Source organism: Abramis brama (genome assembly GCF_963993115.1).
Source record: "Abramis brama genome assembly, chromosome: 5".
Classification (NCBI taxonomy): domain Eukaryota; kingdom Metazoa; phylum Chordata; class Actinopteri; order Cypriniformes; family Leuciscidae; genus Abramis; species Abramis brama.
Genome location: NC_139967.1, coordinates 2,031,448 through 2,048,510, shown reverse-complemented (window position 1 = coordinate 2,048,510; position 17,063 = coordinate 2,031,448). Strand labels below are relative to the sequence as shown.

At 41.8% G+C, this 17,063-nt stretch overlaps 1 protein-coding gene across 1 annotated transcript; it reads right to left on the bottom strand.

Annotated features, from left to right (window-relative positions):
- Positions 1-648: 648 nt before the first annotated feature.
- LOC311083521 (cytosolic phospholipase A2 gamma-like) lies at positions 649-16,577 on the bottom strand. The gene is made up of 15 exons (XM_084115107.1): positions 16,444-16,577; positions 16,063-16,088; positions 15,611-15,719; positions 15,380-15,522; positions 14,967-15,168; positions 14,015-14,117; positions 13,724-13,864; positions 11,962-12,039; positions 11,813-11,872; positions 11,512-11,640; positions 8,799-8,942; positions 8,586-8,663; positions 8,340-8,494; positions 1,313-1,478; positions 649-1,231 (listed from the first exon to the last, which is right to left on the bottom strand). Exons 2-15 carry the CDS (start codon positions 16,086-16,088, stop codon positions 939-941), a joined length of 1,827 nt encoding a protein of 608 aa, XP_083971233.1. The 5' UTR covers positions 16,444-16,577; the 3' UTR covers positions 649-938.
- Positions 16,578-17,063: the final 486 nt, after the last annotated feature.

Genomic DNA, 17,063 nt, shown 5'->3' with positions numbered 1-17,063 from the left:
TACTATGTACTTACCTTCTTCCTCAAATATGAGATTTGACTAGATACTTACATATTCTCCAAGTCTGTTAGTATACTGTTAGTATAATCCACATTACCCATAAGGCTACATTTTATTCTATTAATATGAACGTACTGATATACTAATGGTATGAATTTGTAAAGCTGCACACAATTCATGTTACATCACGTTTCCCTATATATATATATATATATATATATATATATATATATATATATAGACGCAGCACAGAAATAGTGTGCTCCCATATGTTGGCCATGTCAGCTAATTACTGCAAACTAATGAAATAATGTATATAACAAAAGTTTGCTTGCCCTTTTTACTGACAAATTAGCTTTGTCTTGTAGCGCTGTTTACACTTCCCCTTTCTGTGGCGTTTGAGGCGGAAGTCGAAAGACAATCGCGTTCGACCGGAAACGGGTAAAGTGGGCAGGGCTACTAAGGTCTATAGTTCATAAAAACCAACCAACCATTTCATATATTCAGTCTATAGAAAAGGTCAAACATTTTATTTTATAAAAGATAATACACAGTAGCTGGTGTGTTTTAAACTGGAACTCTGGATTTGATCAATCAGCATCCAGCATCAATACTAGTTCTATTACAATCAGCATTTTAGGATAAAATATTTTTTTTAGAGGAACAGTTTATTAATTAATTCCAACAGAAGCAATGTAATATAGTAGTTTAATAAGCAGCCTACCAAACTATGGTATTGAATAAATGTTGAGCATGAAGAAATAGCAGAAACATTTAACAATTTAAACAGAAATATAATGAAAACAGCATCTCAAGCTCTTCTAATGCCACACAAATCACACTTTGTAGAAAAAAAAAAAAAAAAAATGCTGATTTATATTAAGTGATGATTAAGACAAAAAAAGAAAGAAATTATTGTAAAATCACTGATATGAAGATCAGATTAGTTTGTATTCAGATTCCCAGTCTTCGTTAAATTTCTTCATGTTGGCGTCTGGATCTTTTTTCCCAATGGCCGCACGGATCTTCTCCAGAAGTTTCACTCTGTTGTTAAATTTCTTCATATTGGCGTCTGGATCTTTTTGCCCAATGGCCGCACGGATCTGCTCCAGAAGTTTCACTCTGTTGTTTGTGATGTTTTTTCCAGCGACTTCCATCAGTTCAGTGATCATCGCACGGCTGTAAGAACGTTGAAAAGTGGTATATTTTTTCCTCATCTCCTCAAGTTTAGCTGAAGAAACATTAACACACTTAAATCAGAACACAGTTGATATTTCAGCTTTATTCAGGACATTGTAAGATCATAACTTGCCTCCACAGTTGACCACATTAAAGAGAGGGATGTGGATCACGGTTGGAGCGTTTTTGCCTTTGAACACATAGAAGTCCTTCGGTTTCTCTGCGTGTCCATTGGGAATGCGGACCTCGGGGAAAGGGATGTTTTTTTTCCTGCATGTTTTAGCAGCTTCCCTCACCGTCTGCAGTGGAAAAACAGCACAGCATCATTTGATAAAAATGGTTAGACTGAGCTTCATTTACAGTCTGAGGGAGTACGCTGTAAAGAAAACAATCTTTGCAAACATGTCTAAGGATTTAACAATGTAAAATAGCTTGAATACAGCGTGTGTCTCCCTCAGACTGTAAACGAAGCTCGGGCGCACCAGATCATCAGCAGCGTCACTGCGGAGTCGTGAACCCGGATTGACAACAGACCCGGGAGAGAATACAATGCTGAATAAAGTCGTAGTTTTTGTTATTTTTCGACCAAAATGTATTTTCGATGCTTCAAAAACGCCTCGGTTACGACTGTAACCTCGGTTCCCTGAAGAGGGAACAAGCGTTGCGTCGAGTTTGACGCTATGGGAACGCTTTGCGTGATGACGTCTTGAAGCACATGTAAAATCAGTCCAATGGTGTGGCGGAACGTCAGAGGCGGGTGACGTCACGTACCAGGAAGCTATAAAAGCCGGCCCGAAACAGAAAACGAAAGCTTCGTAAAGTCTGAAGTCGTGTTGACAGGCATGAAGGAGATATGGCAAGGTGACGCAACGCTCGTTCCCTCTTCAGGGAACCGAGGTTACAGTCGTAACCGAGGCGTTCCCTTTCAAGGGAACTCGCGTTGCGTCGAGTTTGACGCTATGGGAACGTCTATACCAACGCCTCCATAGCTACAAATGTCTGTCCTGTGTGAAATCTGGTGAGCATCACTAGGAAGACAAAACATGAGACCCTGGAGCAGAGTCTAGATCCAGAGAGTAGAACCTGACGAAAGTGTGCGGTGAGGACCAGCCTGCCGCATCACAAACGTCCTGTAACGAAACTCCTGATATAAGGGCCTTAGAGGCCGCCATACTCCTCGTAGAGTGCGACCGGACAGCCAAAGGAGAAGGCTGTCCAGCCGCCTCATAAGCAAGTGAGATAGTCTCAACCACCCACTGCTCATCCTTTGCTTAGACACTGGACCTCCCTTGTTAGGGGAGCAAATGTCACTTTTACGCCACAGGGCAGCTCTGTGGACATACGCGTCTAACGCCCGAACAGGGCAAAGCAAATTATTCGCCTCCTGGTCCGATTTCGAAAGGGAGGAGGACCTCCAAGTGCCACGAGGGAAACGAGATACCAAAGGGGTCTTTCCCCACAGACATTCCACCCAAAGGACTGTGGTAAGCACCTACGGCCGCCACATAAACCTTTAAAGTGGACGGGGTCAGACCTGCAGTGAACCGGTCCTGCAGGAACTCCAGAACTGTACCAATTGGGCAGTTGACTGGATCCAACCGACGGTCACTACACAAAGAGGTGAATACTCTCCAGTTCAGGGCATAAAGTTTCCTCGTGGAGGGAGCTCTGGACTGTAGAATGGTCTCAACAACCTCAGTTGAGAGACCTGACTCTATGAGCTGGGCCCCCTCAGAGGCCAAGCCCACAGGTTCCACAGTTCTGGTCGGGGGTGAAAAATCGAGCCCCCTGCTTGGGACAGAAGGTCCCTCCTGACGGGTAGCTCCAGAGGAGGCCCGTCGAGGAGGGACACAAGATCGGGAAACCATACTCTGCCCGGCCAGCGCGGGGCTATAAGAAGCAGGCAAACCCGGTCCCTGCGAACTCTTTCCAGAACTCCCGGGAGCAGAGCCTCGGCCACGTCTGTACCATAGCATCCAGTCCCAGAGGAGCTGGATGCATGAGGGAGAACCAAAGTGGACAGTGAGACGTCTCTCGAGACGCAAACAGATCCACTTATAATTTCCATATCAGCTCCACCACCTCGGGGGTGGAGCCACCATTCCCCGGGCCTCGGCCCCTGTCTCGACAGAGTGTCTGCTCCTATATTCTGGACCCCGGGGATGTAGGCTGCCTTGAGTGACAGCAACTTCCCCTGGGACCACAAGAGGATATGGCGTGCCAGCGCAAACCCCCTTGATATAGGCGACTACCGACGTGTTGTCCGTATGTACTACACATGGTGTCCCCTGAGACCTGTGATAAAGCTCCTCAGAGCCCGGAAGACAGCTAACATCTCTAGGCTATAGAATGCCAGGAACGATGATGGTCTTCCCACAGACCTTGAGATGAGCGACCCTCAGGATCGCTCCCCAACCCGTGAGGGAAGCATCCGTCGTTAGCAGTTTGCGACGACAAGGAGCTCCCAGCACTGGGCCCTGGGACAGGAACCAAGGTTTCTTCCACATAACCAAGGCACGTAGGCATCACCGCGTGACCTTGATTGTGCGAAATGGGTTGCCCCTCGGGGAAAAACCCTCTGGTCCTGAGCCACCACTGCAGGGGCCTCATGTGCAGCAGTCCAAAAGGTATCCCGTTGGAAGCTGCTGCCATGAGACCCAACAGTCTCTGGAACTGTTTGACAGTGAGTAGCTGGCCTAGCTTTACACTTCTCACAGCTGCCAGGATCGAAGCGTGGCGATGACAGGCGCGCCTGCATCGACACTGAATCCCAAACCACGCCTAAAAAAGTGGTCCTCTAAAATAGAGAAGCACACTCTTCTTGGCGTTCAGCCGTAACCCCAACTCTTTCATATGGGCGAGAACAACATCTCGATGTTGAACCGCCATCTAATGCGACTGAGCTAAAATCAACCAATTGTCGATGTAGTTCATGATGCGAATACCCCGGAGGCGCAGAGGCGCCAGAGCTGCATCCACGCATTTGGTGAAAGTGCGGGGTGATAAAGCCAGGCCGAATGGAAGAACTCGATATTGGTATGCTTTGCCCCCGAAAGCAAACCTCAGGAACTTCCAATGACACGGACGGATGGAAATATGCGTCCTTGAGGTCTATCGTGACAAACCAGTCCTCGGACTAATCTGTGGCACGATTGTCTCAATGTTAACATTTTGAACTTGAGCTGCATGACAACTCGAAGACCTAAAATGGGACGCAATCCCCCGTCCTACTTTGGAACTATGAAGTACCGGCTGTAAAACCCGGTTTCCCTGTTGGAGGGAGGTACATATTCTATGGCCCCTTTCTCTAACAGAGTGTTTACTTCCTGTTCCATAACCAGAACCTGCTCGGGGCCCACCATAGTGGGCAGGACCCCCATAAACCGCGGTGGGCGTTACTAGAATTGTATCTAATACCCTTTTTCCACGGTCTGCAGGACCCAACGAGAAACATTTGACAGTAGCTTCCACGCTGTCAAAGATTCTACTAGAGGTACCAGTCTCTCGAGACTGGTTTCTGGATTTTGTTGCTGTTGAGTAGTCGGTTCGTCGCCCTGTAACGGCGCACCGGCAGGGAACGACCAAACAGACTGCTCTAGCACCCTCCTCAGAGGGGGCGGGCATCCCGAGGCCACTACGTTTCCGGGTGGACCTTGAGATATGTGCTCGCCGGAGACCGCTGCGCCCTGTAACGCCGGAGGCGGCAGGGTTGGCAGAACGGTCCCCTGAGGGCACCGAAGAGAGACGGCACCGTATTTTTCTCCTGCTGTTGAGCAGTCGGTTCGTCGCCCTGTAACGGCGCACCGGCAGGGAACGACCAAACAGACTGCTCTAGCACCCTCCTCAGAGGGGGCGGGCATGCCGAGGCCACTACGTTTCCGGGTGGACCTTGAGATATGTGCTCGCCGGAGACCGCTGCGCCCTGTAACGCCGGAGGCGGCAGGGTTGGCAGAACGGTCCCCTGAGGGCACCGAAGGGAGACGGGCACCGTGAAAAGAGGTGTTAACCGCTCTGCTTCGGGGGGACTACCCTCATTTGTCCTGAGCCCTCAGACATCAGGACTTTTTCCCAGCAGCCTTCTTGGCGGTAATAACGGTCCGCAGATCCGTTTTACCCCTCGAAGACTGCTGGGTTTGAGAGCGCCCTCCGTGTCCCCGAGATTTTTGTGGGGGAGCACGGGAGGAAACGCTCTGTTTCTGAGTGGCGCGGTGCTCAGCGCTCTTTTTAGAGGAGTGAGGCTGCTCCCGCTCAGCAGCCTCATAGAAAGAACGGCGGGGGAGAAGTTTCTGAAGTGCAGCTGCCTGTTTTGAAGCTTCTTGTGACTTCGCTACAGCACTATTAACTGCGTCTCCAAATAACCCTTGCGTGGATACTGGTGCATCTAAAAGAACATGTTTTTCTTTGTCCTTTATGTCACTTAAGTTGAGCCACAGATGCCTCTCAGTGGCCACCAGGGCTGCCATAGAGCGGCCGATGGATTTAGCCGTCTCCTTGGTGGCCCTGAGAGACAAATCCGTGGCTCTACGCAGTTCAGACACCGTATCAGCACTAATACCCCCGCCCTCCTCAAAATCACCCAATAACTCAGCCTGGTAAGCCTGCATTATGGACATTGTATGTAAACACGCTGCAGCTTGACCGGCGGCGGCATAAGCTTTATGAACCAGGGAAGAAGTAACTTTTACTGGCTTGGATGGAAGTGCAGGAGCCTTCAGAGAAGATGCCGTTGCTGGAGAGAGATAGCTCGCGAGCGTCTCTTCCACCTTCGGCATCTCCCCATAACCATGCTCTTTATAATTGTGAATGGATGAATAGTGTGATGTTTGTGCAGTATACACTCGATATGACACTGGTTTCGCCCACGATCTCGACACCTCGGTGTGGAGATCGGGGAAAAACGGCAGGCTCCTGCGCTGGGGCTGCGCACGAGATGGCAGGAAGCGTTCGTCGAGCTTACTTTTCGAACGAACGTCCTGCCTATCTTCTGGCCACTCAATAGACAGTCTGTCAACAGCTCTAGTAATGACATCGAGCAGTTCCTCAAACGCATGAGACTGAGGTGGCGAATCCTCAGACTCAGCTACAATACTCACAACATCCAACTCCTCAGAGCTGGATAGTTGCAGTACTGGTACCTCTATCGGGGGGGAAGAAACCGCAGCGCGTGCTTCCACACCCTGATAAGAGGCACTGGATCTATCAGACGGATGCTGAGATAAGGCAGAGCCCGTCTCAACATCCACTGATAAATCCATCTGTGAACCCCAGGTCTGAGATCGACGCCGTGCCTCGGCAGCGGCGGGACCCGAGCCCTGGGGAGCGTGGTCGGGATTGAACCGAGCCAAGCGGGATCGGAGCGTACGCAATGGAAGCGCACAGCAATGCACACAGTCACCACCCTCGAGTGCTGACTGGGCATGCTCCTCTCCCAAACAAACAACACAAAGAGTGTGTGTGTCACCTCCCGTTAAATAACGCGGGCAGGGATGGACACACACTCTAAACTGCTGCTCGCTCGCCATACTGAATATATATATATATGATATAGACAGACAACACCAAATATACAGACAGATTTCACACAGAGCGCAACTGAAGACTCAGAAAGCTTTCGTTTTCTGTTTCGGGCCGGCTTTTATAGCTTCCTGGTACGTGACGTCACCCGCCTCTGACGTTCCGCCACACCATTGGACTGATTTTACATGTGCTTCAAGACGTCATCACGCAAAGCGTTCCCATAGCGTCAAACTCGACGCAACGCGAGTTCCCTTGAAAGGGAACTTCTAACTAACCCACTGACGTCACATGGACTACTTTGATGATGTCTTTATTGCCTTTCTGGACATGGACAGTATACCGTACATACATTTTCAATGGAGGGACAGAAAGCTCTCGGACTAAATCTAAAATATCTTAAACTGTGTTCCGAAGATGAACGGAGGTCTTACGGGCTTGGAACGTCATGAGGGTGAGTCATTAATGACATCATTTTCATTTTTGGGTGAACTAACCCTTTAAGTTATTGACTGTCAGGTTGTGTAGTTCATGCACCAGCCAAGAAACCCCAAAAGAGATGAATGAGAATGCTAATGGATAGGTCCCTATAGGTATAATAGACTATATATATTCTATTTAATTATATATTGTATAATAGACGTCACGCGCTACTGACACCTGCTGGTCAAAACAGTGTAATGCAATGTGTAATCTATGCAATTAACAAACGATATGATGTCATTAAATATGAAGTGTCTGTACAATATGTGTTATTTTATCAAATTTGCAGGTCTCATACAGTAACGAAGCCTTGTTTACTGAAATCACATGACTTTAGCAATTACCATCACTGGTTCAAAACAAATGAGTCGGAAAGGTTTCAAAGCTTCACAAAATAACTTTTTGAAATTACCCATCATAAACTTTATGCTCAGTGGGACCTCTATGAATGTAATGAGGAAAAAATATCAACCCAGCAAACAGGGATTGTCTCAGGACTTTAGCTAATGTTCTGGTAAGGTTCTCTCAGTTATGAACTAACATTATTCCAGTAACATTCAAGGTTGCACAAGATTCAAAGTGATTCAAGGCTCTTTGCAGTGATTTACAGTTAACGAACATCCCGACGCCGTCCACTGCTGAGAGCGACGTTTAGATGAATATGTGAATATGTGCTGCTCTTTCCTCTCAATAACACAATAAACACACAACAGAAATGAGAAACATCAGTTCAGAAAGCATCTGATCATAGAGATGTGGAGATGTTCTCGACAGATGAACTCATTAAAAATCACACTGTTATGATAGTTTGATTATAAAGTATATTTGAGACTATAGACTATATAGATCTGACTCTGTGAGAATATAGTTTGAATGAATCTCTTTTCTTTGCACGACACATTGACATTACAGTCCAGAACGGCTCTTTTATCCTGAACATTGTATAAGCATTAGTTTCATGTGTCACATCTGCGATTTTCCCATCAAAAACATCCCGAGTCCTTCACATAAAAATCAGTCGACAGGCTTTTAGAGACAAACTAAGAAGTCGGGAAACGTCGTTTAAGTTGTTACAAGCTGTTCATACATTGGCAATTAAAAAGCAATTAATAGCGCAACTTCTTACATATAGCCCCTAACCACTATAAGACAATGCATAATACCTCGAAAGGATCACCCTCACTGAAATCCAGTGAAATGATGAGGTCGATGTCTCTCTCTTGTCTCAGCACTGAGAAGTAGGGAGAGTTCAGCAACACTCCAGCATCTATATAGTCTCTCGTCTCACTTTTCAGAAGAGCGGAGGGCACTGCTTTATCTGATAGCATTGGAGTGAGTGATCACAGCATTAAATTAGGCCATTAATTATTCATATTGAATTGCCAGTTATCAAATGGGTCTGTTTTCACCTTTCATGTTGTGAAGAAAGTTGTATTTCCTGCCCCAGGTCCAAAGAGCCGCACACTCGCAAACGCTCAAGCAAACGTCTGTAATAATGAAGGTTGTTGGAACATGAAAAGTTTTGTATGGCATAATGTTGTAAAACACTTTATGATTCTGACTGGAAGCTTTATGGCTAGAAAATCAAATGTGAAGTACATATTAGAGACCATTCAACTTACGGACTGGCCGGAAGTTGAGAAATGCACCCAAACATTTGCATATATCCAAGGTGTATTTCCTCATAATCAGTTTTGCAGCTTCTTTATCAGCGACATTCAGTTTTTCCATTTGAAAAGTCAGCTGAAAATTGCCTCCAGAGATCTCTGTGGTGGAAGAAGGGAACACTATTGAGCTCTTATCCGACAACATAGAAGTCTACATTGCATATATTGTTTTATTATGTTGGCCAAATGGTGTTGTGAATAGTGAATAGGCTGGCAGAGTTTAATGTTTATTCAAATGACTCTGCATCTTTACTTTGGTCATTCAGAATCAAAGCTTCCTGCTAACCGGGAATGTTCTCAGAACTTCAGCTTATGTTCTGGCAAGATTCTCTCAAAGTTATGGTGCAGTTATGAATGTCTGTTCAAAGTTATATGGTCTTTAATCATTTTCTCAAATGTTAGCACAATAACACCAATCGTTCATGTTCATGTAGGCGTAATGTTTTATTTATTAAACTCTTTAGTTGGATGTTCCTCTAACATTTTTAAAAATGTTGCTACTTGTTTCACAATGTTTAGAGAACATTCAAAAGTAACGTTCCCATTCCTACCCTAGTGAAAAAAGCACCCTATACCCTAGTACCCTATACTTTATTGTATTTGAAATATATTCCCTTTTTCAATAGTACATTGCAAATATACTAACAAATTTTACTATCTATAAATATATTAAAAGTATATTGCATCACGCTTATGCCTATTTTCACAATACAAATTTCAACACACTTTAAAATATTTGTACTTTAGTATATTTTTAGAAAATATAATAGAGTGAAAATTCAGTTTATTTTATAAAAAGTATTTATTTGCACTTTATTAAAAATATATTTTAGGTATTTTAACTGTGTGCTGGAAATGATCATTGTAACAATGCATTGAAAGTATACTTTCAAAATACATTATAATAATAACAATAGTATTTTGTGGCAAGTATAGTATTGTGGCAAGTATAGTATTATTTGTCTATTAATGTCCATTTGTTATTGAAGACAGTGTGCAATTTCTAATATACATTTAGGGTTGGTTCTATTAGCCTTGTGGGCAAGTGCGCAGACATGTAGCGCTGGTGTGCTTCAGGAGATCCGAGTTCGAGTCCTCGACTTCCCGGGCTTTTCCCGATCCCCATTAACACACTTTAAGTATACTGAATTAGTCTGGCTGGAAGTATACTTAGCATTTTTTTTTTCACCAGGGTATAAATGATAAAATGATAAAATGGAATGTTCTCTTAATGTTTGCATTTGGTGAAATATCGCAGGCAAATTGTCTATTGTCAATAGTGTAGCGATGTGTGAACCAAACCAAACAGCTGTCCGTTGATAACTGCAGCAGATTCACGTGACCAACTGGACCTGATGCCTAATCTGCATCGGAAGGAAATCTTTTGCCCCAAGCACAAAAAAACCTGGGATTTTGCCCGGGAAAATTCGCGGAACTTTATACAATTTAAATTGTGATGAAAAGCCTCTGAAGAGATATATTTGATATATTTTAAAAATATGTTAAATGTTTTTCATTTGAAATAATATTACATTTTCTCTTTTTTTAATCAAAACAATGTCGGTAAACAGCAGGTTCCCAAAATCTCTGTAAAGGAAAAAATTAAATATGGATGTTTTCCCTAATTTTTAATGGACAACAACATTGGAAGTTTTTCTTTTTGTATATTCTCCCCCTGAAAAATATTTACTGGATTAAGTGTGACAACTAGCCTGATATATTACACTTGGCATTAACATGTGACCTGTATCTGGATGTTGTCCACATTCACAATGAAAAGACAAGTGTAAACGCGCTTCTGATCGGAATGTTATCCAATCAGCGTGTCCAGGTTCGAAGGTAGTCGAGGACGCATTGTGATTGGATCTCAGTGTAATGTAAATGCAATCCAGTCATCGTGTCTGCATTCACAGGTGGACGTCATATAAATCCTCGCCCAGTCTACCCACGTGGCTGTCAGAAAACAATGGCCAGATGCAGTTTAAACAAGAAATTAAACTTATCTGAACCTTACAATAAACGTCAATCGTTTTAGACTTACATGATAGCCTAATATGTGTGATTTTTTTATTTTAACTGTGCAAAATTATCTGAACGAGGCGATCGCCTGTATACAAATCACAGTCAGTCATGATATCTTAATGAAGAGCTGCACGCTGCTTTGCCAGAGGAATAATCAGAATTTTTTAATGTTTTAAATCTTGAATGTTTTTGTTTCAGCAGGTTCATCAATCTCCCATTTCTGTCAATATAGTCATTGCACGCTATAACCTTAAACTCAGATGAGATCGATGATGTGACTTGTTTAACATGATCAACCCAGTTATTTTTTTTTTTATGATCAACCCAGTTATTTTTTTATGATCAACTCTGGAAGTATTCCTTCGCTCAAAAAACTTAATTTGTTCTAAGACTGGAGATTGAGGGAAAGCAATTTGGACATTGTTCAATTTGTATCATCGTTAGGCTACTCTTAATCTGCATCTGGTGTTGTGCCACAGACCTAATTTAAATATTACGTAGGAAACAGAAATCCGATCATTTTTCCACATACAGAGGCTACTTAATGGGGCGGTTTACATCTGACCACTTCATACATTTTCTGTGATGGGATAGCTATCCGATCGTGAAAAGACCAGGTGTAAACGCAGCCCATATGACATCTTACCGTCCAGCTTTGTTCTGATGGATTCATCGAGATCAGACGGATCAATGCCTTTCAAAACCATGATATTCATGTCCGCGACATCCATGAGCACCTGGAGACCTTCATCTTCAGCTGTGGGGTGTGGTGGATCTGTTGAAGAAAACACACATTGAACAAACCACACTGTTAAATGTTTGCAATGCAATGATTTGATAAATCTCTTCCCCCATCAGATTGATTATTTTCAGAGCCTGACCCGCTGAGGAAACCCAAAACCCATTTAAGATGCTCTGACTCACAAAAGCAATAAGAAATGCTTTACCTTTCTCCATTCCTTCAAACAACACTGTTTCAATCCCAAACAATAAATAACGAATTAAATCTGGAGGAGAAAATAAAATGGAATCAGACTTATGGTAATGAAATGACTGTCAGCTTTAGGCTGAGTCTTCAGAACAAATGCAATCGCACCTTTTATTGCTTTCCAGATGAAGATTCCAATGACTTCAAGGTTCTTTTGCATATCAGCAAGAGCACTGCCACACAGAGCTGCAGAAAATGCATCAACAATCTGTCACAGTGGGTGGACGCAGGATCCACCTGCAGCATTCTTTATAGGGCTGTCACGATATGATATCGCGATTATCGCATCCAAAATAAAAGTTTGTATTTTCATAATAAATGTGTGTGTACTGTGTATAATTATTTAGTATATTTAAATACACATACGTGCATGTATATATTTAAAAAAAAGTGTTATTTAGATATACAATATTTATAGAATATAAATTATATATAAATCTATAAACAATATATACAAGCATGTGTGTGTATTTATATATATAAAATAATTATACACAGTACACACACACATTTATTATGTAAATACAAACTTTTATTTTGGACGCGATAATCACGATATCATATCGTGACAGCCCTAATTCTTCATTTAAATAAACTCAAAACTACACAAACAAAGACTCAGGAACGGAACGTTAAGAACTGACAAAGGCTGACACTAGACGCAGGGCTTAAATACAGAGGCAGACAAGCTAAACAAGATAACAAGCGGGTGTGGCTAATAGGAAACATCTGGCGAGACTAATCAACATTAAAGGGTTAGTTCACCCAAAAATGAAAATTATGTCATTAATGACTCACCCTCATGTCGTTCCAAGCCCGGCATACTGTTCACGTCCAGAAAGGCAATACAGACATCATCAAAGTAGTCCATGTGACATCAGTGGCTCAATCTTAAATTTATCAAGCGACGAGAATACTTTTTGTGCGCAAAAAGTAAACAAAAATAACGACTTTATGCCACTATTCATTTCCTTCTCTCTGTGCCTCGAGTGAGTTCGCGTAGTTTCAGAGTAGCGCGTCTGTGTTGTACGTCACACGCATCACACATGACCAGCGTCGGCCAATAGTGAGCCTACGTGTGACGTACAACATAGACGCGCTACGCTGAAACACTACGCGAACTCACTCGAGGCACAGAGAGAAGGAAGAGAGAGAAGGAAATGACTTTCTTTACTAAGAACATAGAAAGTCGTTATTTTTGTTTACTTTTTGCGCACAAAAAGTATTCTCGTCGCTTGATAAATTTAAGATTGAGCCACTGATGTCACATGGACTACTTTGATGATGTCTGTATTGCCTTTCTGGACGTGAACAGTATGCCGTCCATTGACTTTCAATGGAGGAACAGAAAGCTCTCGAACAAAATCTAAAATATCTTAAACTGTGTTCCGAAGATGAACGGAGGTCTTACGGGCTTGGAACGACATGAGGGTGAGTCTTTAATGACATCATTTTCATTTTTGGGTGAACTAACCCTTTAAACATAATGGGGAACACTGACTAGAATCATGACACAATCAGGAAGATTAAGATAAATAACAAAATTGTATGTATTTTGAAATAAAATATTTAACAGAATAGTTTCACTCTAAAAACGGGTTCACTGTGGTTCTATATAAAACTCTAGGGTTCTAGACTACATTTTAAAGAACCCTTTATGCCCAAAGGTTCTACATAAGGAGAAACGTCTTAAATTATTGCATAATACTTTCACGTTGAATGGGTTATTTAAATTTTTTCAGGTAATAAAGAATATTTACGAGCTGTTTAACTCATTAGATCAGAACAGAACCCTTTTAATGTTCTTTTCTTCTACCGTAACTGTTTAATTTCAAAGGTTATTAAACTCTCCTGTGACAGAGTTTGTTACCTTGCAGGGACAGCATGTCCATCTCAGGCTGGTTCTTCATCTTACGGCCATTTTCAAACTTGCTGCCAAAGTTGGATGTTTCCACAAACGCTCCAGTGAGGGAATAACCGGCTTCATATGGAGTGATCTCAAACCAGGGGTCTGCAGACAGAAACACGTCCATATAACAGCTGACACAAACACATTAACTCTCTGTCTGTCTTTCTCACACACACACACACACACACACATACACATACACATACACATACACGTGCACACACACACACATACACATACACACACACAGACCTCCATCGTTGTTCTGTTTGCATTGCTTGTCGATCGCTGTGTAGATGGGAAACGGGTCTCTACCGTGCACGTACTTCATCATTGTGAGTGGGTCTTCGTCTATCTGAAGAGAAAATTATTTTAAGTTGCCTAGGACACAAACAAGCAATCAAAATGCACTCCTAAAAAAGAAGATTGATCTGTGATTCCATGAAGAAACTTTAGCCAAAGCCGCTTTAAGGATAAGACCATTTACATCTATGGAACCTTTCCAACCCACAAAAGGGGGAAGTAACATTTCATCACAATTTCAGGTGTACTTAGGAGGGGAAAATGTGAATATTTTATTTTTTGTTGTTTAAAGTCTGGAAAACTTCACTTTAGATTAATGAAGCACAGCTCACACATTCACTTTCAAAGCAAGCAGGAAAATATGAGTGTGACCAACTTGAACATGAGAAAATTGTCTGGAACTTTTCGCCCTTTAAACGAAACTCCTGATTGCGCAGATACTAATGACATTTTAATGATTTGTCTTATTTGAAAGTCACTTAATTTCATGGAAACCAATTTCCACAACAGGAAATTGCTCTGGTAAATCAAAATTATGAAATAATGTCATACTAAATCTAAATTATGACTTAAAAGTCATGATGATGAGATAAAGGGTTTTTAAAGTTTTAATCACATAATTATGACTTTTATGTCATCATTTTTACTTTTTCCAGTTCAGACTTTTTAGGTCATAATTTCGTTTTTTCATCTCATAATAATTGTCACTCTTATGACTTACGAGACAAAAAAGGGCTTCCATATAATTTTTATTTTTGTATTATTTTTTTAGAAAACAAGACCTATCTTGTATGATTTTGCTTCTTAAGTAAATAATACTTATTCTTGTAAGAATGTTTAGATATTTGTAAAGGACAACAACCCCCCCCCCCCCCCCCCCCCCCCCATACTATTTACAGACCTGTTTCACATATATCGTGACGATCATCGTTGCCCAGAAGTCAGTCAAGCTGAATACGTCTTTGTCAAAGCAATATTTCGACAGTTTGGCATAAGCCTCTCCCCAGCTGACTGCAGGACCGCTGAGTCTCTGGACGATCTTGTCTTTCACAGTCTCTAGTCTGGTGGACCAGTTTGGCACCCGATGTAAGGAGGCCATGCACCTTCAGAGGAACAACATATGCTCTCATTTATGACATTCAACCTGTGTGTGTGAGTGTGCGAGTGTGAGTGTGTGCGTGAGTGTATGTGCGTGAGTGTGTGTGTGTGTGTGTGTATGTGAGTGTGTGTGTGTGCGTGCGTGCGTGCGTGTGTGTGTGCCTGTGTATGTGCATGAGTATGCGCGTGAGTGTGCGTGTGAGTGTGTGTGTGTACCAGGTGGATCCAGAGATTCCGCTCAGATAAAGCACACAGTCCAGAAGACCTGTTTTCTTGAGTTGATCCAGGGATCCCAGCAAACCCACCATGGCTCTTGCTCCTCCTCCAGATCCCAGTAATGCAATGTTTGGCACTTTGTTCTGAAATGCACACAGTTTAATTAGAAAGCAATTGATGTTCATCCGCTACAACACAGTTTGTTAATATCCAGACAGATAAATCAAGTACCTCACTGCAGGGTATCTGAAGTTTCTTCAGGCTTTGCCGAATATCTTTTCTCCTTCTGACTACAAACTTCTCCTCCTCCTTATTCAGAGAGTGTTTGATTCTCACGTCACTGCAGAGACGGACTGATTTTAACATCATATACAGCCTTTTCAATACTTTTTAGATTTGAATATTTTGTGGTTCACTTCACATTTTCAAGTTTTCAAATTTTTTAGTTTTTGCAGCGTTGCAATAGAAGAACCATCTTAAGTTCCCCAGAACCTTTCAGTAATCAGTTCTTTAAAAAAAAAAGTGTGAAAAACATTTAAATAAATTATCTGAAAAAAGTGTTTCTACTTTTTGTGAACATTTTGTGTATTGTAAATGTGGAACCATCTATGCCAATAAAATCCTTTACTTGTAAGAGTTTTTGATCAGATATTCTCAGAATTATCCAGAGCAGAATTACGTACCTTCCCCGGGATTCAACTGCGCCCATCTATAAAACAATAGAGTCAAAATTATAGTTAAAATCTATCATTTGAAAGATAGGGGAAAACCTAAAAATAACAATAATATTATCATATCACAGCATTGTTTATTTCATTCAGTCAAAACTGAACTTCAGTAAAGTCAAATGTTAATTCTAAAGCTACTGTTTTTAAACATAAGTTGCTATATAAGGACTACAATTTTACACTCACATCATTAGTTACGGTTATTGGTATCGGACAAGTTTAAATTCAAATCTGCAAAAGATTGGATTCATTCATATATTGTTGTCACTTATAAATATAATAACTTTTTAAGCCTATTAATTGCCCTGTTGTAAACGCTTTAGAACATATACTCACTTTTCTTGATAGTCTTGTAATATCGTGAGGCTTCGCCAATATCAGCACAGCAGCCGTCGACTCTCAGATCAGACTGAAGAGGCTCTTTTATAGGACTAGATCGTGAGAGGTGGAGGTGATGAACATGAACTTACACAATCGTATAGAGAGAACAAATGTTCTTCCATGCAATTTCCTTAAAGAATGAATGCAAGTCAAGCATCAGATATGCATATGGGTGTGAAAGGTCTCTATGGCTTCATGCACATTTGCAGTAAAACATGGTAAACTGTTGCACAGGTTAAGTCACATTTCATCAAGGATTGTGTGTTTTTTTTTTAAAGATTTATACTAAAAGCCACGTTAGTTTAATATTGATTTAAACTAACATATTTCAGAATTTGCCTTGTTGTTAAATGAAGGTCACATTAAAACTTATCACAAAACAGGTAAAACAATTATAACAATAAATCTTTCCAGTTTTTATTTTTATTTTACAAATAAATAATGGAATTAACAAACAATTGGCCTGTTGCATATCATTGCAGAGAGCGTAAAAATGAATTATAAACCTAAGAAATGTGGCATTACAAACCTTTTAGAAGTGCATTGCATTCTCTTGTGCATTTTATAAAGGATGC

Bases quoted from the DNA above. Each gene is read 5' to 3' on its own strand.
- LOC311083521 (XM_084115107.1), bottom strand. From the start codon at position 16,088: ATGGGCGCAGTTGAATCCCGGGGAAG. The intron at 13,865-14,014 runs GTCTGTGTGTGT...TTCTGTCTGCAG, and splicing joins CAAACAGAACAACGATGGAG to ACCCCTGGTTTGAGATCACT. The intron at 1,479-8,339 runs GTATTATGCATT...TTTCCACTGCAG, and splicing joins GTGAGGGTGATCCTTTCGAG to ACGGTGAGGGAAGCTGCTAA.